This window comes from Jatropha curcas, chromosome 10, assembly GCF_041381405.1.
Source record: "Jatropha curcas cultivar XTBG-Jc1 chromosome 10, XTBG_Jcur_1.0, whole genome shotgun sequence".
NCBI lineage: Eukaryota > Viridiplantae > Streptophyta > Magnoliopsida > Malpighiales > Euphorbiaceae > Jatropha > Jatropha curcas.
Window position 1 is genome coordinate 12,466,695 of NC_143160.1, and position 26,114 is coordinate 12,492,808.

At 30.8% G+C, this 26,114-nt stretch overlaps 1 protein-coding gene across 2 annotated transcripts; it reads right to left on the reverse strand.

Annotated features, from left to right (window-relative positions):
• Nucleotides 1-5,795: 5,795 nt before the first annotated feature.
• WDR55 (transducin family protein / WD-40 repeat family protein) lies at nucleotides 5,796-13,143 on the reverse strand. Of its 2 annotated transcripts, XM_037640724.2 has the most exons (17): nucleotides 12,955-13,143; nucleotides 11,629-11,691; nucleotides 9,891-10,076; nucleotides 9,769-9,801; nucleotides 9,607-9,671; nucleotides 9,432-9,519; nucleotides 9,277-9,349; nucleotides 9,069-9,175; nucleotides 8,542-8,584; nucleotides 8,396-8,452; nucleotides 7,883-7,959; nucleotides 7,653-7,701; nucleotides 7,514-7,560; nucleotides 7,356-7,429; nucleotides 6,967-7,022; nucleotides 6,695-6,812; nucleotides 5,796-6,030 (listed from the first exon to the last, which is right to left on the reverse strand). In XM_037640724.2, exons 3-17 carry the CDS (start codon nucleotides 9,983-9,985, stop codon nucleotides 5,969-5,971), a joined length of 1,044 nt encoding a protein of 347 aa, XP_037496652.1. In that variant the 5' UTR covers nucleotides 9,986-10,076; nucleotides 11,629-11,691; nucleotides 12,955-13,143; the 3' UTR covers nucleotides 5,796-5,968. The 2 variants fall into 2 exon arrangements, with proteins under 2 accessions (XP_037496652.1, XP_020540210.1); XM_020684551.3 differs by lacking the exon at nucleotides 11,629-11,691.
• Between the last annotated feature and the right edge of the window lie 12,971 nt (nucleotides 13,144-26,114).

The following is a 26,114-nucleotide window of genomic DNA, read 5'->3' on the forward strand; positions in this document are numbered from 1 at the left end:
AAGGCTCATTTAAAGCCAAACTTCAATTCAACTTCAAGGAATGATTTCAAATTTCAAGTGTGAGTCAAACATCCAATCTTTAAATATTAGTCAGCTAAAATCCGAATAAATACGCATGATTCAACTTTCACTTTATGGACTGTAATCTCTTATAAATTCTCACTTCTACCCTTTCAATTCAAATCTTTGCAATAAGCCTCTCCGCCTCGACTTAGTTCTTCAACTTCCTTATTAGTTCTCTCTTGTTTTGATAAATATTTTTTAAATAGCACTCTCTCCGCTTCTCTTCATCCTCACTCATGGTTGTCTTCAAGCTCGATTCGTGTCTGTCTTCTACAGTTGGTGGTCAGTTTTCCATTTACTCCCTTTATATATAACTTTTGTAGAATTACTCTATAATAACTTTTGTAATTATTATTATTTTTAATATATTCACAAATTAATAATAAAAAATTTTATTATACAGTTGGTTCAAATTCAGACCGAAGAGTGTGCGATACCAAATCAGATCGATTTGATTTATTTTGATTTTTCTGAACCAAATAATCTATTTTGAATGTAAAAATCGTTCCTTATCACTATTAAAATTGCATGGTAATTGAACTCTTAAAATCTTGATCGAACCAAACCGAAATGAATTCACTATGATAAATTTCTCCATTTAATTTCTCAAATATGAGTGTACTTTGATTATCAAGCTTCAAATTTCAATTGATGAAGGATTTTAATTATTTGAGAAGTCTTTATTGTTTAATTATATATTAAAATTCATATTTAGTTTATGAGTTCCAATTAATTGACTTAATATTATTAGAGTTGTATCTTAATTTAATTTTCGTATTCTATTTGAATTACGAATCCTGTAAGAAAGTGTTAAAATTTTTATAACATCCCTCCTAAAAAGCCAATGATAAATATAAATCGACTATATAATATGATAAACGAATAAAAATTTGTCGAGTGAAAGACCTAAAACTCTCCTGTAGTGACTCTGCCCTCCTACGGTTAGAGAAGCAGACATGGTTACCTCATTTGGTTTTGTAAACGATGGAGTTACAGACAGATCTCTGCTTCTTTCTCTTTTTATCTGAGAATAAAAATGGGAGAGGAAAAAGAAGGATATGTTGTTTAATTAATTTACCAGAATTTAAACAGAAAAATTTTAAGAATAAATTGCAGATCTAGAGTTTTTTTTTTCTCCTTTCATCGATTGATTGGAAAGAGGAGAAGGAGAAGGTGCTGAGATAGAGGAAAGGATTTTTTTGTCAGTTCACTTTATTAGTGTTTTTAATCCACGTAGCAGCTTACATGACATCCAATTTGGCGCACAATCAGCAATTAAAAAAATGAAGAGGAGGGACCCAATCATCTTACAGTGATTTTCGACTGTACACACATGTAAATTTCACTCTATTGTTAAAAAATTAAGAGTTTATTAATTAAATCGTAAACATTTTCCATTCATACAGCAAAATAGAAAATTTTGAAAAGTCCATATACCAAAATTACAATTATTCCATAAAAAAAGAATTATAAACTTAAAATATTTATCTATCTATACTATATATAAATGTGGAAATAGTGGGATATTCGGATTTTTGATAATTTTTAATGGAATTTAAAATGTGCTAAAATAATTTTAGTCATAGTCAATTAGAAAATTACATTTAATTAATTGATTAGATATAATTGATTAAAATTCCTTTTTAAATAAATACATCTAGATAATTAAGTATTTTAAATTTTAAGTTTAATCCTTTTTAATATATATATATATATATATATACTAATAAGACATTTGAAAATTTTATATTTTATTTTAAATATTTTATTTCAGAGAGAAATAAAAAAAGAAAAAAGTATATTCTTTTTATTAATATTCTTTTTTCTTTATATTTGAATGATTTGATTGGATATATTTTTTTAAAAAATAAATTTTAAAATAGAATATACATAATATTTTATTTAGAAGAGATATCAAAAAAGAAAAAATATATTTTTTATTAATATTTTTTCTTTATTTTTGTACGATGAGATTAGATATATATTTTTAAAAATAAATTTGCAAATAGAACACACATAGTTAAACTTTTCAAAAATTTTAATTTTTAATTTTCTAAAATTTATTTTTAAATAAAATAAATATATGTATGTGATTGGCGAACAATTTAAAATTTTATTTTTAAAAATATATATAATATTTTATTAATATATCAATATATCAATATACATTGAAAATTTTTTTGTTGGTTAATTCTGAAAAAGGTGCATTCTTAATAATAATGTTTTTTATTTATTTGTTCGTCACTGAATGATTTGTAACTGTTATTATTTTTAATTCAAAATAATAAGTTTTATCTTTTTTGAAATTATTTTTAATAAATACATATGATAGGGAGAAATCTGAAAATTTTTATATTTTATGTTTTGAATATTTGATTCTATTTTAATTATAACTAGGTAAAAGCTCACGCATTGAGCGAGTTAATTTTCTTTTAAAAAATAGATTTATATGAGATATTTTGTGAATTTTTGAAATAGATGTAAATGAGTTATTAATTACTGTTATTTGTATTGATAAAATTAAATTTTTGTGATTTTTATTAGGCTATTTTTTTAAAAAAATTATGAAATATGTTCATTTTTCAATTTTAGAAAATTATTATAATTTTTGCAATAATTATATGATTTTGGCAATCTGTATCAAAATTATTATTTCATTTTTATGTTTGCACCACTTGTGTCCATTTAAGGTTGTAAATGAACATATAGCTCTCTTACGATAACCATAAACAAATCGAGTTTGAACTTGAAATTTGTTAAACAAAAACGATGTTATTTTAATGTAAATTTAACTAATTTAGACTTATTGAACTAGTTTGTGAGTTCGGTTCATATACTAACTTGCAAGCTAGCTCATGAGCTTGACTTAATAAAGCTCACTTGCAATCTAATTGAGCTCTCTGAGTTCAAGCAAGTTTTTATTGAGCCAAGTCCCAAAGAGTTTACGAGCGATTTTGCTCATTTACAATCCTAGATTACCGACTTGACTCAAGAGTGAACCATGCTTAGACCAAGATGAGTATTTAAATAAAGTTCTTTCAAACCGCTGATTTTATAGATAAAACTAGTTATTATTCAGCATGGGTGTTTATATATTGTTTAAATTATATTATTATTAATTATATTTTTATTTCTAAAAACGCTTGCTTTTCGAATATGAATAATTGAAAATATTTTAAATAGATTTTTAATTAATAATATTATTATTATTTGAGATTCAAAACATATTTTTATGTATTCTTATCTCTTATTATATTTGGATAGATTGAAATATAGCAGACTGCATCTATATATATATATATATATATATATATATATAAAAGAGAATTTGAAACTTTTTAAAAATTGTTTTAATCGATAAAATTTTTTAATTGATAAGATATTAATTGTATACTGTCATTCCTGAAACTAAAGTTGTTATTCAAGTCTTGATATTTCCACGTATTAAACAGAGGCTGCATGCGAATCTTGTTCTTCTTTGTAAAGAAGAGTCAAATTCTCTGATCCACAGAGATGAAAATTATGAGGAAGAATAAATTGAGTTAAATCACTTTATTTTGAATTAAATTAAGTTATCCTTGGTTAAGTTATACTTAATCACATTCAAAATTAAATTAAAATAAATTAAGATACCCAAATTTAAAATTAAATTGAGCAATAATCGATTAAGTTACATTGATATTTTATTAAATTAAGATATCCTAACTGAATTTAAATTAAATCAAATTTCATTGAATGACACTTGAAATTTTATTAAATTGCAAAACCCTAGTTGAAATTAAGTAATATTAATATATATATATATATATATATATATTAATTATAATTCATGATTTAAGCTCTGTTCAAATGAGATTGATGCAAAGCAATTCATGATTCTAAGTAGGGATTTGTAATTGAGGATGCAAAAGGCTAGTTCTTCTAAGCAACATTGAGATTGTGTTTTAAATTAGAAGACAAGGTAACATGGCAATCCATGCTTTGACAAGAGTTGCATATCTATTTTAATTGATTAATAAATGGAAATATAAATTAAGAAAAGAGGACATTTCTAACTGTTCAAAAGGATAAAATGGAAATAATTTTTTGAAAAATATTTATTTTAATTGATTTAGTTCATGAATGAAACTAGAAATCTTATCTGTAAATCAAATTATTCTAATTAATTTTGATGCTTATTAATAACATTTCCATTTTCCTAACAAAAAATCTCGTGTATGATTAAATGAGTGTTCAATTCTAAATTACTTAAAAAAATCATTACTTTAAAAATTTATATTGGTTACTATATTTAATCTATAGTATAATTGCAATATTATAAACATAATTGTTTTTTTTTTAAATATGATTTCTAATTAAACTAATATTTTTTTTAATATTTATCTTTTATTGGCAAATAATAATAAATTTATAATATTCCGAAAGAGTTAACATTCCTTGTTGAATTAATATTTATCTTTTTCTAATATATCTTCTATTGGCACATAATTATAAATTTATAAGGGTATTTTTATCTATCCAATTACCCTGTCCCTTTAATTCACAATTTTATATTTCTTTTGTTCGATACTTTTCCTTTTTTTAGAAAAAATATAATTTTTGATTTTTTTTTTTACACTATCCCTATTTATTTTACATTCTAATAACAAAATTCATTGTTATTGCCTCCAATATTAGGCAATTCATAACTTTTATTGTCCTGATTATTAAATTAAAAAATTAAATTTTAATTATTTTAATAATTAGTACTCATTATTTAATTATAATAGAATAGTATGTATCATTCGATAGTTAATACGAAGGTATATTTGAAAAGAAAACAAAATAAAAATTATAATTTAACCATATTAAATATATTCGTGTTAAAAATAAACTAGGATAAGATTATAGGATGGAGCATATATATATATATATATATATATATATATATATATATATATATATATATATTTGAAGTTTCTTATATATATATTTGAAGTATTAAGAAAGAGGGATTCGAATTCAAATTTATTACCAAGTCAGTATATGCATTTACCACTAAGTTAGATGATAGATACTTAGACTATATTCATCTCATACAAATAATTTCTAAAAAATTATTCTTTCAAATTATTATTTTTATATTATCATTTTATTTATAACTATTAAAAAATAACATAATAACAATTAAATATTTATACAAAAATAATTAAAAAAAATATTTCATACCCTATTGAAAATAGAAAACAATATAAAAATAATTGCATCCTCTATGAATGCTATTATTCTTATTTCAATTGTCAAATTGTCCATTGATTCACCATGATTAGGATGATTCATAGAGATTACAAATGATGCATTGTGATTTAGGGAAAGGAACTAAAAAAGTCATTTCTTCCTATCTTCATAACCTGACAGGTTAACCCAGGAACCGAACTCAAAAACCCAACCAATTTTGCTTTTGAACCATTTGAAGAAAAAAAAAAAAAAAAAAAAACAACAAAACAGAATAAACCAATTGAATTGTGATCAAACCAGTCCACGTTAACTGAATCTATGCAGGTCGAATCATTTCGTTAAGAATAATAATAATATGTATTATTATATGTATTATTATTCAATTAATACATACTCGATATTTTTATGACACTGATTGAACCATTGACCCGCTAACCAGTGATCCATCGATTTGGTTCTTTAACCAGGTCGTGTTCAGGCCAGGTTTCATAATACTGCTTCTAGTAGAACGCAAATTGTATGAATCTCATTTCTATTGGTAAATAAATAAATAAATAAATATCAAAGTAAAAATTATCTATAACTTTCAGTTTAACAAGCCAAAAATATAATCTAACAAGCCAATCTATGTTAATTCTTTCAAGCAGAGGATACAACTCGGTAACAGAACACAGCAAAATAGCATCCACTACAAGTCTGCAAAGAAATTACTTGTGCTGCTATCAGTTTGCGCATTTTTCTGCTTACCTCCTGAAAATAGTAATAACATTTAAGCCAAATGCAGCAAATGTCTAAATTATATATATTTTCAAGACTCGGGCATATAAGATTACTGCATAACATGCATTAGATCAAAAACATGCAGAAGCTATCGATGACCTTTGATGACCATTCAAGCACCAAATTTTTTTTTTTCTTCAAAACAAAGAAGCATTTAAGCTGGGATTGGTCTTCCGTTCTAATGTTAAATCCATAATTAAACATAATACTCCTAATTCTGGTACAATTAGTTAAATAAGTTTCTACATCTCACTGCAAAAGGGAACCTTGTGAATTCCTAAACGTGTTTGACCATCACCCACAATAATGTTGACTGATCAAGACAGCTTGTGCCATGCATATTTGATTTAAAGCACTTCAGAGACTTGTAAGCTTTTTCAGGAAATAATTTGATTTGTTCAACCTTTTCAGCAATTACTACTTTTCCTATTATACAAAAAGTGCCAAATAAATGTAGGTTTAAGCTTTTATAATTGATTAGCATTTGAGGAAAGCAACAATCTAGTTGCACCAATGTGCAACATGTAAGAGTTGCTTATCTAACAATACATTGATGAAAGATTCACGATTCAAAAAAGCCTCACAAAACGTACTATTATTGTTCCATATTTCCAATAAAGTAAATTCAGCATACCTTTCTTAGGTTTTGGAGGATTAATATCAACATCCATCTCATCACTATCACTGTTGGTCACATCTTGATCCTTCTGAATATTTCCAGAATGTTGCAATAAATCATCTAAATCCCAAAGCTGAATGAATAAAACATAACAGTTGAGTTAGGGCACTTGAGAAGAAATGCTACTGGAAGAGATGTTTGTGTCTGTGGGTAAATGCATGCAGATGTATCCAGCTTTCTATATCGCGAGAGAGAGAGAGAGAGAGAGAGAGGGGGGCTTCATGCACCTTTAACATTTGGTCATGTGATATACTGCCAAGAAACTTTCGGTCGTGAGAAAAAGCTACAAGAACAAAAAAAAAAAGTGTCAAACAAGCTTTTCTTCACAAAAGCATCACGACTACTGCAAACGAAAGAAACAACAGAGGATTACACACAAAAAGAAGGTGATTTGAGGCAAAAAATAGCATTTGTGATTGGTGATTCATCAATGCATGTTATAGACTATTGATGAGCTTATATACACATAAATAAACAAGTTGATAAATATCCAGTTAACAGGTACACAACCAACCACAAGGTGAAAAATCAACCATGGTATGTGATCTAGATCACAATTTTCTATCAGGCAAATGCAACTGATATGAAGTTCCTTATAAGGAAGGACATATAGTACCAAGATGCTCAATGGGATACTCTGAATGCTCTGCAAGTGGTTGGATGATTCTGTTGGGTAATATGCCTACCAGACTGAAAAAATAAACAGAAGAAACAGAATCAGAGGGAAAGAATAAAAGAAGTATGATCCAAAAATGGGGATGAAATAATGCCCACCTGATGAGTCCATTCTCAGTTCCAACAATGACCCTATCTTCATCTAGCTAAAACAGGAAGGTTTACACATTTCCATAATATCCTCGATGGATAAAAGTGCTGATAAAATCTGAAATACATAGAAAATTCACCTACTCACCTTCAACAAAGCATCAATAGAATTTGGTGATAGACCAACAAAGCGATCACTGGAAATCAAAAAAAGATTCAGGACATTGCAAAAAGCATGAAATCAATATGCAAATGTATACAACAGATGCACATTGAGAGAGAAAGAGATATCAACTTGGAACACTTTATTCCATGGAAATAGACTATTTTCAAATGGGCTTTCTAACTTTCTAGTTTCATCTTTTTCAATGAGAATACCTGCAATCCTTGAAAAATCCCCATGAATACAATAATAAATTTCCATTTTGTGTTCCACAGATAACCTTCCGACCATTCTGACAAAAAGAAGCTGCAAATTAGAAGAGTATGACAGATAAACCAACGAAAAGTATCATTTTGGTCATTTACCTTAACAATGATTTCCGTCAATAAAATGTTTACAGTTTACTACCTACTGATTAGATGAAAGGTTAGTGGTGCCAAAAACTAAAGTAGTGGAAGAAAAAATATGAAGAGGGCCCCTTAAGCATCAATCGCCATGTTCAAGGGCGAATAACTCTTTTGGAATGAAAGCATGCCTTGAATGTTTAAGAGCTTACCTTCATCCCTAGTTCCTCCTCTTGTTGTAAATATGCGATTTATATGGGGGAAAATCTTCCACATGTTTTCCCAGTGGAATTAAAAAAAAAAAAAAAAAAGAGGCTTTCACATAATTGAAGATTTGGAAGGACATGAAAAGCACAAAACTTTTAAGTATGGCCAAAATGCTACCTTCATAATAGCAACAGATAATAGCTCTTCTTCAGAAAATTCTGACCGAGTTTGGACCTGTCATTAACTCAGAACAAATTAATCACATTGCAAAATTCTGAAAATTAACCCCCATATATTATTTCATTATAAGAAAAACACCTTACTTTATTGCTTCTAAGGTTGCAAACTGAAAGAGTCCCATCTCCACTGAAAACATTGCAAAAGAGAACTTCTAAGAGTTTCACCTTGAATTACAACAAGGTTAAAAAAGGAAACAATGTGCAAGCAAAAAATTCAGATTCCTACTAGATGTTGGTGGTAGAAAAATTGGGTGCAGGCTCGCATCAATATGTTGATAAGGAATCAGAAGAAGTAACACACGACATTAATGATGATATAAGAAAATTGCAAGAAAGCTGACCCTTTGAAAACGAACTCAAAACCTTATATAAAATGTGAAATTAAAGAAGAATGACAAACCAACATATGTTCCCACTTATAATTATAACAAAATCCTTTTATCATCTTTGCAACTCCAAAAGGTAATAAAAACATATTGGTATCGTAAAGAGATAAAGCTACCCATGAGCTTTGGCTTATCTATAGAGCTATGAGGTACAAGTTTGAACACTAGTCGGAGCCCAATTCACCAAAAAAGAAAAAAGAGAAAATTGACTATAGTTCTGAGTACCTTGTCCCTAGGAGTTTCATAGAATCATTTGCAAAAGTCATATCTGAAACATAGTCTTCATGGGCATTAAAAGAATTACAACAAGAACGTTGCCTTGTATCCCAAACCTGCAAAGAAGGAAAAACAGTTGCTTTGCAATGTAATAGAGGATACTCGCTAAAGGCAAAAAAGAACTGAAAAAATGAAAAAATAAATAAAATTTGGTCACCTTGATACATCCTTGATCATCCCCAGTTGCAATGGTTGATTCAGTGAGGTTGATCAAACTATAAATGGCATCCCTACACAAGAATCACTTAGCACACAAGAATACAACATCAAAATATCAAGCTAAGTTATGAGAAATATATTAAATAAACCTACTCATGGGCATTTTCAACACGAGCAATTGGCGAGCCAGTTTCCACATCTGTTGCTAGAATTGAGCGATCACTTGAAGCAGTCAATAGCACTGATTCCAAAAGAACACACTCAGAAAGTGCAACTAACACTAGAAGCAACCGCAACAGCTTAAAAAAATTATAAAAGGAAGTGTTACCTTGTCCACCATTGACGAACCGGACAGCTCTACAGGAGTCACTATGCGCTTGAACTTCCAACAACCTTCAGTGAAAAATTTTTAATTATGAGTATCTTGAATTGGAGCAACTGGGTAGGCTGTAAAAAGAAGAAAAAGTTGTTTTAGCCAAATAGGTTGTACCTTTGTGATGAAGAATCAGCACTGACTCGGTATCTGTAGTAAGAAAAAGGAAAAAAATGAGATTGATGTTACAAAATGAAAAAAAAAAAAAAAAAAGGGAATACTGACGATGGTAGACTAACAGGTGAAGGTGGCCGGTGATGAGAGCAGCAGCCACCATGTGCTCTTGAGGATGGAAATCCATTCCAAAGGGAACTTTTCCTAAATCAATCTCCATTTTCTGTATTGCTCTTTTTTTTCTTTTTTTTTTTTCCAATTAAACAAGTGTCTGCTTCAACGATATACAAGCAGTTTAGGACTGCACTCCACTGCAACACATTGATTTCAACAGTCAAAAGAATTAATTAATTAAAAAAGAAAATCACAAATTCAAACTTATTTAGAACAGGCAGTATATTACAACATTATACAAAGAAAATTCCAAGTTGCAAAAATATCAATTCAAGTACTTAAGCAAGTACAAAAGTCTCATTCTCAGAACAAAGCAACTTTCATTTTCCTATAGGCAGCACATAATCATTCTAAATAATTTTGAATTCAAAACCTATAACTGTATTTTACTTCTAATTCTTTCCTTGCTTTTAAACAGAAAAATAAAATTAAAATAAAATAAAGACACACATCAGATTAACTTCCAAACTGAATAGAATTAAAACATTAAACATTATTTGCAAGGATACATTTCATGCTTGTTTGAGAAATAGCAATGAGATTCCTCACTATCATGCTCGGAAAAGCTAGGATTTCCAGAAGAAGATGCCATTCGTTTGATGAGAAACAAAAAGGAATATCGAAAATTCGAGTGGTTTTATTTTACTAGAATCTAACCAGTCTAATATAAACACCATGGTTTCTAAAAACAAAACCAAAAATGGTAAATTATACAAATCAAAATCAAAACTATTAATGTTTTCAATCAAAAAACAGCAAACTAATCAAACAGAAACATAATCCCCTATATAGATTAAACCCAAATTTTGCAACAACAAACCCTAAATTCCAAAAATAAAACAAAACTTTGAGATTTGAAGAAATTCCAAGATCTAAAGCATACATTCAACCCAGAGAAAATTACCAATATAAAGAATCCTTGTTCCAATAAATTTCAATCTCTTATTCCAGTGAATAATTTTTGACAAACAATAAGTTTCATTTCTTTCTTTTCTTTTAAAACTCAAAAATGGACAAAATAAAACTTCATAAATCTAATCTCAATTTTCTGCTATTTACGGCTCAAAGTGAAGACTTAGATCAATCATTAGCAAAACAAAATTATATAATAAAAGCAACAAAGAAAATCAATTACGCAAAACAAGAAGCTTCAAAACTCTCTTTGTAGCCTTTAATTTTTTTTTTTTTTTTTTTTAATTTTCATTTTAAGCATAACTAACTTAGAATATTTAAATAGCAAAAAAAAAAAAAAAAAGAACATAAAAAGTCTTAAATCATTCATTTTTTTTTTAGTAAATAACTATTTAGTTCCTAAGCTTGTTCATAATTACAACTTTATCCCTCTTAGTAAATACAAAGATTAGTCCCTAGGATATGGCTAAATTAACTTGAGTAACTAAATAGTTAATTTAGCTTTTTTTTTTTTTTTTTTTTGAATTTCAACTTAAGCCTAAACTAAAACAGATTATTAACAACAGCAATAAATAAATAAATAAAACTCAGAATACATAAATATATAAAGAAATAAACAGCAATTTGTTCAAACTTTTAAAAAAAATTCCATTTTAAGCTCAAACTGGCTTTAGATTATACCTCTTCTGCATTGAACCCTATAAGCTAAAAACAAACAGAATAAGAACAATTACATATTTAAGAAAAAAAAATTAATTTCATGCTTGGTGCCCTCACCTCATTGCGGATGAGACCCAACCAACACTGACGCTGCTTTCTCTCTCTATCCCGGAAGCGAGGCTATGGGAGCAAGACAGACCCCCTATCAGTTGTGCTCAGTGCCAAATCAAGAGGCTAGTGGAGGGAGTGTTCAGTGCAGTGCAGTGTAAAAAAAGAAATCAATAAAAAAAAAGCAAGTAAAAAAGAGTGAAAACCTACAGAAATTAGATCAATGGGGTTGTGTTCAGGAAATATTGATAGTCGACGGAGACTTTTTTTTTTTTTCTTTTTGGTTCTTTAGCAGGCGTACTTAATGGCTAGGGTTCCTTCCTTTGTTTGAGGGAAGAAAGGACAGAAAAGAAGATGGCGAAGAAGAGATGGGATGGCGGCCTTTGTTTTAAGAGTATTAAATCATATATAGCATTTTAATATATATAATAAAATAATAGAAATTCCATTAGAACTAGGGTTGGCAGAGGTATACACCAAAAATTTCATATCCATACCTGTTGACAAAATAAAATACCCAAATCCATTATCCTAATTTACTCAAATCCAAATAGCATTACTGTTGCTACCTAAACCCATATAAAAACCTGATTAACACAAAATGAACAAGATCACAAATATTTGAACCATATAAATACCGGTTTCATACCCAAACCCGTATAGAAAATGACTATAAAATTCAAACTAAGCCATATATAACACAAGCAAACCGATATCTCAAAAAAAAAAAAAAAAAAAAAAAAAAAAAAATTACACAATCAAAATTTCATACTTTGGATGAGGTACACAATCAATTGAATAGTCTTTCCCTCTTTGTTGAGCTGTCACATATAGGGTTGGCAACAGCATGGGTAACCGCAAAAAAAAAAACTCCCTCCGTGCCGAATCCCTTAAGGAATAAACTAATAATACCCAAACCCGTCCCAAACCAATTAGAAATACCCGTTTAATCACAAATTTTATTCAATATTCTATATTCGTAAGGTATTCACATCAGAATCAGCAACTATTACAATTCCATAAACCTAAAATCCCTTGTATAATGGCCATTCATAAATTGGTACAATCATCGCATTCTCAAGACATCAACAAATTAAGAGTAAAAGCAAATCATCACCATATCAAACAAATGGAACTGTTGTAGAAACACATTTTATTTTTTGCATGTAGAGATTTCACATTTTGTACAAAAAGCTGAACCCATAAATTAATTCAACAATTCCTCCTCTCTGTCTGTTTATATGTGTTTATAAAAAAAAAAAAAAAAAAGAAAGAAAAAGGAACGAAACAAACGAAAAAAAGGACTGAAAAATGAAATAAAAAAAAAATCAAGACCTGGCTGAAGAGCACCTCTGCTGCAGAGGCGATGGCCAAGAACGAAACCAACGGGAAGGTCTTCAAGGAAGACTGTGGGTGTGGCCGTGGAAGTGCAGAAAACGAACGGCGCAGGGAAGGGAGGAGAAAATGCGTTTGATTTGATTCGAGTTTGAGAGAACCTTCTGTTTGTGTGATTAAAATCCAACCTAGGTTAAAACCACGGGGTTTTGGTTGTGGATTCACTTAAACCTCCTACATCAAACGACGTCGTTTTGATGGTAAAGTGGTTATTTTTCTTATTATTATTATTATTATTATTAAAGTTATTATTATTATCAAAGAAGTTATTATTATTATTCTTATTAGTTTTTTTTTTTTTTTAAAGAATACCGCTTAATTATTATTAGTATCAAAGAGCAGTACATCCCAAATAAAATATGGAAGGTAACTATTCAACTCCAATAAACCATACATTGAAACAACAGCCCCAAATAAAATATGGAAGGTAACTATTCAACTCCAATAAACCATACATTGAAACAACAGCCCTGGCTACAGAGCCTGTTCGGCAACAACGTTTTAGGGAACAGTCAATATTTTGACTAGAGTCAAAACAGTATCGGCAACAGCATTTTAGGGAGCATTCAATGTTTTAACTAAAGTCAAAAATATATATATATCAATTAGATTGTTCGGTAACTTAATATTTGTAATAGTTGTTAGAGGTTCGGAGTGTTTCATCAAACGTAAAATCCCTTAATGTTTAAATATTTTGACACTCTTATCCATTTGTTTTCTTTTTCCCTGGCTTACAATTCTACTTGCAATAACACTCTTTTGAATTTGGTACTCTTTTGTTATTTATTTAATTTTTCTTTCTCAAAATCTCAAAGGAATATATGTCATTTTAATTATTTTATTATTTTATTTCTATTGTTTTAAAACAAGAATAAGAGCATGCTGTCAAATTTAAATAACATTAAAAAAAATTGTCTCTTCTTTTTATTTTAATCTTATAATCATTTGTTATAGAAAAAATTTGAAAAAAAAAATGATAATAATTTAGAAAAAAAAACACTTGTTTTATATATATATATCTCTTATTTTTTTATCAATTAGTCTATTTCATTCTATCAGTCATAATTTGAAATTTTAAGTAACATTCTAATGTCCTTTTTGTCATTTTAATTTTAACAGTTAATTAAATTTTTATTTTTACCTAACACTTTTACTTTAAACCAATACATAAACACCTAACAGCTAACAAATAACATGTAACCGTTAAAAAATATTAGAACAACTAACAGCTACTATAACAGTTATTACTGCCAAACAGACCCAGCATGTGAGCCACTTGATTTGCTGATTTTTTAATAAACGAAAGCTGTAACGAAGTAAATTCTCGTGCATGAGATTTACAATCATGAATTAAATTTACAAAATAAGAGTGATTAACAATCATCTTTTTCCAGAGCTTGCTTCACCATTAAATTATCCATTTCCAACACCACCTGCCTCTCAACAAAGTGTGCCTTCAGCCAGCTTAAGGCCTCTCTCACTCCCATAACTTCAGTTCTACGGCCATATGCATGCACCTGCCATGCAAAAAATTCCCATACTGATTACGTATCACCATCCCAACACAAGCATCACCAGTATTGACACCAAAGCTCGCATCTACATTACATTTTATTGCATGTCCAGCAGGTGGATACCATTTTGCAACAAAAGCAGGGCAGGGAATATTATAATTTACAGTAGAGTGCTTGACAGATTGCCACTCTTGCAAATAACGAGTTGCCTTGTAGAGTACATTACGAACATTATTATTATTAGTTATTAATTATTAATTAAAAGGCTATAATTATATTTCTGTTATGAAATAAGTGAATGTCCTGTATGGACTAAAAGTCTGTAATTTTAATTATTGCAAACTTTATCTTTCTGATTTGTACAAGACTCTATCAGGTTTCATTTATGTAATTATATACATGTGGCTTATCATGATATATAAGTTGTTGTTTTGTTTTTGATCTTTCATCTTTCACGCATATTTATTTAAAAAAAAATGTTGGTTTTCAACTTTTACGTATAAATTGTTAATTATCCAAAAGTTTTTCTTTTCTTTTATTGTTTGTTAATTTATTTAACAGTATCACAATTTATTTCAATAGTTAAAAAAAAAAGAATATATATACCTATTCATGTTCATATATTATAATATTCTTTCAAGTTCGATAACTGTAATTTGTTTAAGTTGTTTAAGTTTGAAAGGTAATTTATTTTATATTCTTTTTATATTATTGCAAATTATTGCATATAATTTGGCATGTAATTATAATAATAATTTTGGCATCATTGCACGTTTAAATACTTTCTATGGTGTCCATGAAGTTATTTTATTTTATTTAGTTTTATTAACCAATCAAAACTTTAATATATTTATTATGCTTATTTATCATAAATTTGGAATTCAGCACATCACACTACAAGAAAAAAAAACAATTAGCGATAAACTAATTAGATTTTACACCATCAAAATAGCGACAAAAAAAAAAAATGATGCTAAAACATTTGTCGCTATTTTTAACGACAAAAACCATATTTTGTTGGTAAACAAGCGACTGATTTTGTAATTTTTGTAGGTAATTTTATGAAATAAAGTGACAAATTTTGAAGGTGTTTTGTTGGAATTTTCGCTAATTTTATTGGTATTTTGTAATTGTCTCTATTTTGTCGTTAAATTTATTTGCTATTTTAATAAAATGAATTTATTTTGTCGCTAATTTCAAAAAAAATTTGCCTAAATTTACATAACTAACTTGCTTTATATATAACTTGAAAACCTATAATAATCAACAATTTCAATTCAACACCACATACCATAACACACCTACAATGTATTTATAATATCTCGCAAAGTAATTCAACAAACATGTTCGACACTGTATTATTCAGCAAACATCCTTTAATCTTGAATAGATCGTCCACTAAATTTAAATATACCTTACTACTTCAACCACTCATTATTATTATGTTCAATATTCAAAATTTAATTAACAATATGGAGATTAGAAAGTAAACATACTTTACTTGTGAATTTAGCTAAACCCTAGGATCATCATGATAATTAAGACTTATCATATATGTATCAGTAATTGCTGCAATATTTATAAGAGACAAAGATGGCAGTAACATCATCATTTTGTAAAGTAAGACAACTTACATGAAACACCAACAAGACAGATGGGAACAGGACACACTACTAATCCATATGCATGAAAAACGAAGATCAACAATAGCAAAATAAAGAGAATAGGAAACAAGAGATAACAATTTCCAAAATGGATCAAACTTTATTCAATCTATAAATCCATCTTCAGTTATATAATTTTGTCTAGCAAGTGGCAGGGTGAGGAAGCCTACACTTTTTTGTGAGCTTCAAGGCAAGATTTGGGTCAATCCCAAGAGAAGGAAGCAAGCAAATTGGAATTCTTGTAGGCGCAAACACAACGCAAGTCGGCATGAGAAAGCACAGAGCAACAGCCACTAGTTGGCGGTTCAGGGTTGGGAGGAGTAACAGCTGGCCTGCATGCCATTAGCCCAGCTTTAAAACTCTTGATTAGAAAGACCCGATATTATTTTAGTACTTGATTATAAATAGTCTGGAAATTTGTCCCCAAACAATCTGATTTTATTTACCAACTCTAGCAAATTAGTAGCACACTCCTTTACTATTTTACATTCTTTCATTCTAATCACCTCAAACTCCCTTTTTAGAATTAGAAGTTTAATTATTTTCACTCTATAACTACTTTCAAACTCCTCTTCTAGCTTATCCAAAGCCTCTTTTGGAGTTTCACAAGTCATGATTCTTGTGAATATAGTTTCTGATAAACTTGAACGTAAACATGTCAAGGCCTTTGGCTTCTTGGCCTTTTGCTCCTCAGAATTCTTCATTTGAGCCAATGTTGATCAGGACCAAGAGGTGTTGGATTTGCTCCGTCTTATATAACTTTCCACAAATTCAAAGCTTTCAAATAAGCTTTCAGTTTATTACCCATATATGGTAATTTTCTCCATTAAACATTGGAGGATCAGTTCCTAAAAAATTGTTACTAGATGACATATTTTAGTATTTTGTTTTATCCTCACACTAAAGAAGAAATTTCTCACTTTCATAGGACCCTTATAAACAAGTTGGCTTTGATACCATTTGTTAGCTTTAGAAACTTTGACACCACTTAATAGAAAAACTAGAAAGAAACACAATTAATAGAAAAACCAAGAATAGTAGACAAAGAGAAAAAGTTTAGAATAGAACTTCTTTATTTGAAAACTCTTTGTTGCTTAATTACAACTATCATTGGGTAGGCTATTTATAGATAAACTAGCAGTTGTAACAACTAAGACATTAAACTCTAGTTTGAAACCTAAGCTTTAAATTTACATAGGAAACTTAAGCTCTAAATGCAACAAGAAACTCTTTCCATTTATTTTGAAACTACTAAAACCATAAATGTAAGTAAAGTAAATTCTTAATACTTTAACAAAAATACTAAACTTCTTCTCCTAGACAAGGGCTTTTCTGTTCTACATCTTCAAAATTGATTATAAAAGCTTACTCTAATATTGATTGGGGAAGTTCTAGTGAGACTAGAAGATCTATGACAGGCTATTGTATTTTCATTGGGGATCTCTAGTTAGTTGGAAATCCAAGAAGCAAAATATTATTCCAAGAAGTTATGCAGGAGCAGAGTATAAGCATGTGACAATAACAATATGCGAGGTTGTTTGATTATTTATATTTACTAATAGATTTTAATGTTAATTGTCAAGAGCTTGTTGCTATGTTCAATGACAATATTTCATCAATGCATATAGCCAAGCATCATGTTTTCTATGAAAAAACCAAACATATAGAGCTTAATTGTCATTTTATAAAGGGAAAAGCGGTAAATGGGTTGACCAAGACATTATATGTGAAGTTATAACATTAGTTAGCTGATTTGATCACCAAAGCATTGCATCTAGCGTAATTTCATTTTCTGCTGAACAAGTTGAACCTTAACAATATTTATGTTAAATTGAGGGAGAATGTCAAGTAATTAAATGAATGAAGTTTGTTTTATAGTTACCCTTAATAAAATCTTTTGTGAGATAAATACAAATAATGATAGATAATTTTTATTTTTATTTTCCAAAATTGTCCTTGCATGAATTATTGTTTGAATGAATAAACTAAAGTTCTAAAATGTTGTCAATAAGATAAAACAAACAACCTATTAAATATTTAAGAGTCAAATTTGTTATTCGGTATAGTTATTTTCATATTGCTTTACCATAGGTTTGAACTTAACTTTAAAACAAATAGAAGAAAATAATGTTGGAATTTATCATGCACATACAAATTCAGGAAAATGCAAATGAACTATAATTTTGACAAAAACACATATTTTTAGACTCAATCTACAATTTGCCCATATTTCACCTTTTTTGACAAAAAAAAACTCATCATCTTGTATATAAACTTACAAATTACCCATTTTCTAACTTGATAAGAGGTGTCCTCTACAAACAGAGTTAGAAGTGAATGAGTAAGGTGAATTATTTATTCCTCTTAGCTCTTTGTGCCATATGATACCTTTGCCCACTTCTCAGTTCTTTCATATTTTAGTTTTTTCATGTATGTATCCCTAAAACCTAAGAAATAAAAATCAAACAAGAAGAACTATTATATTACTCAACTAATAGTGCATATAAAATTTAACTTTTTTTATTTTATTTTTATTTTTTCTATATATATTCATGCTCTAAATATAATAAAACTTCAAATATGACAAAAATAAATTAATTACTAAAATAAAACAGAACATAAAAATGAATAAAATTAAAAAGTTAGTTAATCTATATTCTGGAGAATTACTATATATTCTGGAGAAACAGCTTCACATCTCAACAAAAGCACGGTTCTATAAAAAATAGATAACAATTTCTATATTCCTCATTCTTTGCATTGCTCATGATCCACTCCAAGAAGAAGAAGAAGAAGAAGAAGAAAATGGAGTCAATTGCATTTGCCTTGACAGAACTGAGTCGATGAAGCTACTTGTTTCTATTGTGCTACTGCCATTGAGAGAGAGAGAGAGAGATAGAGAGAAGATAAACAATAAATCAACAATAGCGATAGCGAAAGAAAGAATGTGAAATCTAAATCTCTAAATTATTGAAATTTGGCAAATTAGAACTAGTTTGAAGAGATTCCTAAATGGCTAAATTTATAAAAATAAATTGAATTTTGTGACTTGTTGTAAAATCACCCTAATTTGACCTTCGTACCTCAAACACCCCAGTTTACAAACTTAGATATATTGTCACCCTTTTCAAATTGGAGCTACTGTTTTAAATAAAATAATATAAATGTGGAACCCACTACATAATCTTGAACCCACTACATACTCCTTCGATCTCCACCGTAACGCTATTATTCTTCATTTGGTTTCTCTCTCCTCTATAGCTTCTTCCTATAATGCATTAAATAACTAATAGTCAATTATTTCCTTTGCATTTGTACATATACGTACCCTCAATTCCAAAGTCCCCACTCATTTTTCCAATTATCTAGTTTCTGCTCAAATTATTCAGAAAATCAACAAAATGCCATTGTTATAGAAGCAAATGAAGAGGCGATGGTAACTCTGCAATCTTTCTGTATATTCTTTTACACAATACAAGCAGCCAAATATTGTGCCTTCTTTTACCCTTTTCAATGTGCAATTATCATCAAATAAAAGATTAGTTGTTTGATTGTTATTGGATTTACATATATACAAATTGAACATGGTTGGACTTGATAATTATTATGACCGTTGTTAAAGAAACAATAAGTCTATGCTTAATAACCATGGGATCTTTATAGTCAATGATGATGTTATTCACGCTCCACTTTACAGTGAAGATCAATGGAGGTTTGGGAGAGAAAAAGTGATGGGTATTTGTGGCTAGTCAAAGCAGGGCGCTTTGCAAGTTTTGGGTTAGGTTAACCCAAGGTTATGTAGTGGGTCCCATATTTATATTATTTTATTTAAAACCCTAATTCCAATTTGAAAATAGGGTGATAATATATCTAAATTTGTAAATTGGGGTGCCCGAGGTACAAAGGTCAAATTATGGTGATCTTATAATAAGTCACAAAGTTCATGGTATTTTTATAGGTTTAGCCTTCCTGAGATGTCCCATTTCTTCATTGATTTTGTTGTACAAGACTTCCTGCTCTCTTTGTTTTTGCTGTATAAGACTGCTAACCAATTTGAGGGATTTCAGGATTTATAGATTGTAGACTCCCCCTCTCTCCCAGTATCCCTTAATCAAGTTAATAATAAAAATAAAAATTAATATTTATTTTTACATTGATCGTGTGTAGCACATGCGGACTAGTCAAGCAATGAAAGGAGCAATTTGTAAGTTTATGTCTAAGATGGTGAGATTTTTGTAAAAAAAAGGTGAAATATGGGAAAATTGTATATTGACTATAAGTTTAGGGGGCATTTGAACCTTCTTTCTAAGATAAAACGAGCGGCCTATCAAATATTTAAGAGTCAAATATGTTACTTGATATAGCTATTTTCATTTTGCTTTACCACAAGTTTGAACTTAACTTTAAAACAGATCGAAGAAAATAATGATGAAATTTATCATGCGCATACAAATTTAGAAAAAAGCAAATGAACTATCAAATGACGAAAAAATATTTTTTAACGTGTTTCAGTTATTGGCCTATGTGGATATATGCACAAATACTTGAAAGGGATTTGATATACCTATCTTATTGTTGTATGTTGATGCCTCATTCAAATAGCTCCTCCTCCAGCCTTTTAAACTATGTTTGGTTTGCTATAATGCAATGCCATGTAATCAAAGATATAATACAATGAAAAATGTAATGGAATGGAATGTAATCAAGATTCTATTACTATGTTAGTAATGTAGTTAAAAAAATTTATGGAATGTAATCATGATTCCTTTTTTTATTTTTGTTTGTAAATATATAATGTAATTAGCACACCGCCACCGCTATCACCATCACTCCACCTCCACCACCACCACAATTACCACTCTACCATCATCACTACCACCACATTATTATTAATAATAAAAGAAATATTTGAACCAAAAGTTGTTCATTATATCAAACAATTGTAGACTATTTAGACCTATAAACTATTTGGACTAGAAAATTAAAAAAATAAACTAAAAAAAAAATATAATGTCATAAAATAAAAGTTAAAATCATTGAAAATTAATTTTTTTACACAATTTTATATATTTTGGTTGAATAAATTAAATTACAATATAAAATTATGGTATTTTCATCTTTTTAGTGATTTTTCATTTCATTCTTTCTATTCGTATACACTACAAAAAAAACGCCATTTTGCGACCGACCAATCGGTCGCAAAATGGCTAATATCGGTCGCAAATTGTTCTTGGCGACCGATCTGCGACCGAAATATGTTGGTCGCAAAATACCTGGTCGCAAAAAATAATAGCGACCGATTATTCCATCGGTCGCTATTGTGCGACTGATATAATCGGTCGCAAACTCGAATAATCGGTCGTAATTTTTGGTCGTGGTTTAATTTGAAATTCAGTCGCTAATTTGGTCGCAGGTAAAACGGTCGCAAACTTTTTTAATCGGTCGCAAATTGATCGCAAAATGTTAATTTAAAATTGTAATTTTCGGTATCAAATCAGTCGCAAATCGGTCGCAAAATAAAAAAAAATAAAAAAAATTAAATATTATTATAAAACCAAAATTTTTCCGCACCTGTGAAAATTGACATATATACATATATATCACACACGCAATTCAAGAACAATGTAAAAATGAAATTTTTATTGTACTGAACAAATTAAAATATCAAAATACAAATAAAAAACTAAAAAGGTCCAAAATCAAATCTATGCTGCTGCTCATCTGCAGGATCCGATGTCGGATCGCCGGGAGGAGTACCTGCTGGATGTGATGTAGCGCCAGGAGGGGTGACCAAGGTATCGTCTGCAGCATCGGGATCAGGAGCCGGAAGTGGCTGCTGCTGAGACGTCGAAACATGTCGATCTGTAGCAGGCGCAGGATCAGAGGAAGAAGTACCAGCACGGGGCTCACCGGACAGCCGCATCACATGCGCTCTAAGCTCTGCAATCTGTCTCTGCTGATCAGCAAGCTGAGCTTGTATATCATCATCATACTGTGAGTCAGTGTGCTCCGGCTGTCGTGCTGCGCTGGCTGTAGAAGCGTGAGCTGCTGAGCCAGTGTAAAACTGTGATGCCTGAGACCTGATGCCGTATACCTTCCTCTTCTTCTCGCCCCCTACAGCCTCGAGATAAAGTGCTACCTCGTCAATTCTTGACTCAGCTTCAGATTCATCGGTCTGAGAAGTAACAATACGCTCCCGAGCTGTAGTATAATTCTCCTGAAAACAAAAAATTAATTAATCAATGCAATTGCAAGCTTTATTATATTCAACTTTGTACATCTTCGCAATGATTAGAGGGTAAATGTAAATATTATTCATTGTTACTTACATTGACGCTCAGCGCACGTCTGTCGACAAAGGTATTACGATCGTGGTCCTTCGTGTGAGTGTATGTAAACACCTCCATCGGTGTGGGCTCACGACCTAATTCTTTAGCCTGTAATGAATTTTTATGCATGATATATTAATATATATAATGTCCTTTCATTAAACATCAGTTTCTTGTAAAGGGACTAGTTCACTTACTAATAATCGAGCTGTCTCTATAGCAGATATAGATCCGCTTGTGTGTCGCGAAGGTCCTGCTCCATCACCGCCAGTCTCACTGCGCCTGTTTTGTGCAAATATCTCCCGCTTTCTCTTGAATGCAGGATCCTCCCAAGCCTTTTGCCAGCTCTCCCATATCTCCTGAGACACGCACTGCTGCTTCTTACCGCTTCTTCTCATCCTATAGGTGAAGTCAGCGTATCGATCTGCGCATATCTTCTCCCAGGCTACTTTCAGCATAGCCGTAATGGCCTCGTCCCATATGAAATGTTTCTGCAAAAAAAATGAAATATAGCGTTTAAACACTAAGGATGTATCTTGAATTGTAAACATTGAATGATGATATAACTTAAACCAAAGAGTACCTGGAACTCCTCCCAATAAAAGTCTCTCGCCTCTTGTGGTACGGCATCCCATGTGTATCCTTCTTTATGCAGCTGTAGCTTGATTATCTTCAAAATTTGCCTCGCTGCTCGAGAAGATGGATATATGCTGAAAAAAAAAACAGAAGTGAAATATAATTACACGAAAGCATCACAGTTATGAATAAGTACAAAATATAATTACAAAATATGCCTGCAGAAAATTTGAATAAGTACTTACTGTCCCGCTACCAAACTAAGGGTGATACGTGGATCTGATGAAGCTGCAAAAGAAATGACAAATGTTATAAATTTTTAGATAATTAATATATAATTAAAATGACAGTTATGACATTTATGATTACCTTGCACAGTAGGTGACCGTGCAGCTGGTGGAGTCTGTACTGGTCCAGAAGAGGAAGGAGCAGAAGGCTGTGATGGCGGCAGTACTGGATGCTGAGCTGAGGATGAAGCCCCAGACGTACCTGAAGAAGGATGTGATGGCGGCAGTACTGGTCGCTGAGCAGATGACGAAGCCCCAGACGTACTTGACGAAGGACGAGGGATCGACCCTCCTCGTCCACGGGCACTGCGTCCAGGGCCATGACCTCCACGCGAACCACTGCCGGACGCGTCAGAATCAAACGGTCTGCCTCTAGCCATCTGTACTGCAGATATCAGAACCTAGATAAAATGAATTTATACAATTATATGAATTGTAGAACATGTGGTAAATATGAGTAAACAAAGTGAATACCATTGAAATTCTTCATTAATAATATTAATTACATATACATTTATCAATTTGTAACAGTAAAATTGCTCTAAGTTTTAAGTGTCTTGAATATCATCTGCTTCCTCCTCCTCTTCATCAGCTTCCTCTTCTTCATATTCATCTTCTGATGTACCCATGATTATTTGATCTTCTTCCTCTTCATCATCTGATGGTCCTATTTCAACATAAGATCGGCTTTCATCATCCAATCTATCTGTTAAATCTTCAACAACTTGCATCGGTTGCGTTTCAACCATAACTTCCGATACTGCGAGTGAAGAAGATTGTTTTGTTTCAAGTGCATGAACAACTGATCTAGCCTTGATTTTACACACTGCCATCCAATCGCATCTATCTCGTTTAAACGATGGATATGGGACATAGTACACCTGTGCAGCTTGCATTGCCAAAACAAAAGGTTCATACTTTGTATATCTTCTTCTTTGATTAATATCAACCAGATTATACTTAGGATGAACCTTCGTGCCAATGTTTGGCGTAGGATCAAACCATTCACATTTGAATAAGATTGTGCATTTCATTGGTAGGCCTGGATATTCTAACTCCAAAACCTCAACCAATTTCCCATAAAAATCGTTTGACACGTCACTGTAGTTTGATCCCTTTATGCACACACCGCTGTTCATTGTCTTTCTGCTTCTCCCATAACCCTCAGTGTGAAACTTGTAACCGTTTACAAAGTAGCCAGAGTAGGCATTAGCAACCGGTAATGGCCCCTTTGCCAGATCCGTAATAAATCTGTTACGAATATCGCTTTCCGAGCTTCGAGCCTATGGGAAATAGTAATGACATGAGTCAGATTTAATAAATGTACATTCCGTGTTGTGTACATTGAAAGTAACTTACATAATATTTGAACCATTCTGCGAATTCCGTGTCCAGCTTTGCATCAACTGCAGTATCAGTCAAATTGAGATTTTGAAGCCGCAGAAGATTGATATATTTCCTATTTATCAACGAACCATATTAGCATAAGTATGATTTAACAACGGCCCACGTCAAGTTTAGAATGTTTACATTATTTATACTTACTGTACATATGGTGTGATCTCTTCGCAATTCAATAAAATATAGGTTTGAGCCGCTTGTATCTCTGCATCAGTCAATCGTCTTTTTTTTGATTTACCAATCGTACGCCCAGGGTAGGTGAAAATTTTTAGATTTCCTTCAAACTCAAATTGAACGCGATCTCCTCCGTCATCGTTACGTGGCACTCTCCGATGCTTGGTGAAAACATGTTGGTCAAAGTAGTGTGAACAGAATGTGGAAGCTTCTTCCACCAAATATGCATTGCAAATGGATCCCTCGACCTTTGCCTTATTGCGCACATTCTTTTTAATTTTCTGTAGGTGTCTGTGATTGTACAATGCCAATATGTAAGTATAAGTTCAAAAAAATGATGTAATCATTAGAATGAGATGTTAGTGAATCACCTCTCAAATGGATACATCCATCGATATTGTACCGGTCCTGCTAAACGACATTCATAGGGCAAATGAACCGGCAGATGTTCCATAGAATCAAAGAAGCCGGGTGGAAATATTCACTCCAACTTGCACATCACTACTGGGATTTCTCGCGCTAATTGGTCCATATCATTGCATCGGATAACAGTCATCGTCAATTCCTTGAAAAAGAGACTCAATTTTGTCATTGCTTCCCAAATTTTTCCTGGTAATAATTCCCGGAATGCCACAGGGATCAATCTTTGCATGAAAACATGGCAGTCACGGCTTTTCATGCCAAACAGTCTATACTTCCTCATTTCCACACATCTACCCATATTTGAACAGTAGCCATCTGGAAACCTTAATATCGTAACCATTCGCACAATAATTGCCTTTGGGGTTTATCTAAACAATAACATGCCTTCGGAAACTTACCAGTAAGTACAGATTGCTCGAGTTTTGGTCGACGACAAATTTCCTTCATGTCTGCTCTCGCTTTTGCATTATCCTTGGTTTTCCCTTCAATGTTCATGACAGTGTTGAACAGATTTTCAAACACATTTTTTTCTATGTGCATGACATCAAGGTTATGACGGATAAGAAGTGAACTCCAGTATAGCAAATCCCAAAAGATGCTTCGCTTTTTCCACCCGCTATTCCTGCCAATTCTTGTATTTACCTCATCTGCACCTACCTCTGTAACTTTCATAAGCCCCAGATCTTCAATTTCTTGTAATATTTGTGCTCCAGACTTCACAGGTAGAGGGGG

What these genes read in the sequence shown, in the direction of transcription:
- WDR55 (XM_020684551.3), bottom strand. Translation starts at nt 9,985, where the DNA reads ATGGAGATTGATTTAGGAAAAGTTCCCTTTGGAATGGATTTCCATCCT. An exon ending in ATGATCAAGGATGTATCAAG is followed by an intron (nt 9,176 to 9,276) that starts GTGACCAAATTT and finishes CCTTCTTTGCAG; the next exon opens with GTTTGGGATACAAGGCAACG. An exon ending in CTATTGATGCTTTGTTGAAG is followed by an intron (nt 7,561 to 7,652) that starts GTGAGTAGGTGA and finishes TTCCTGTTTTAG; the next exon opens with CTAGATGAAGATAGGGTCAT.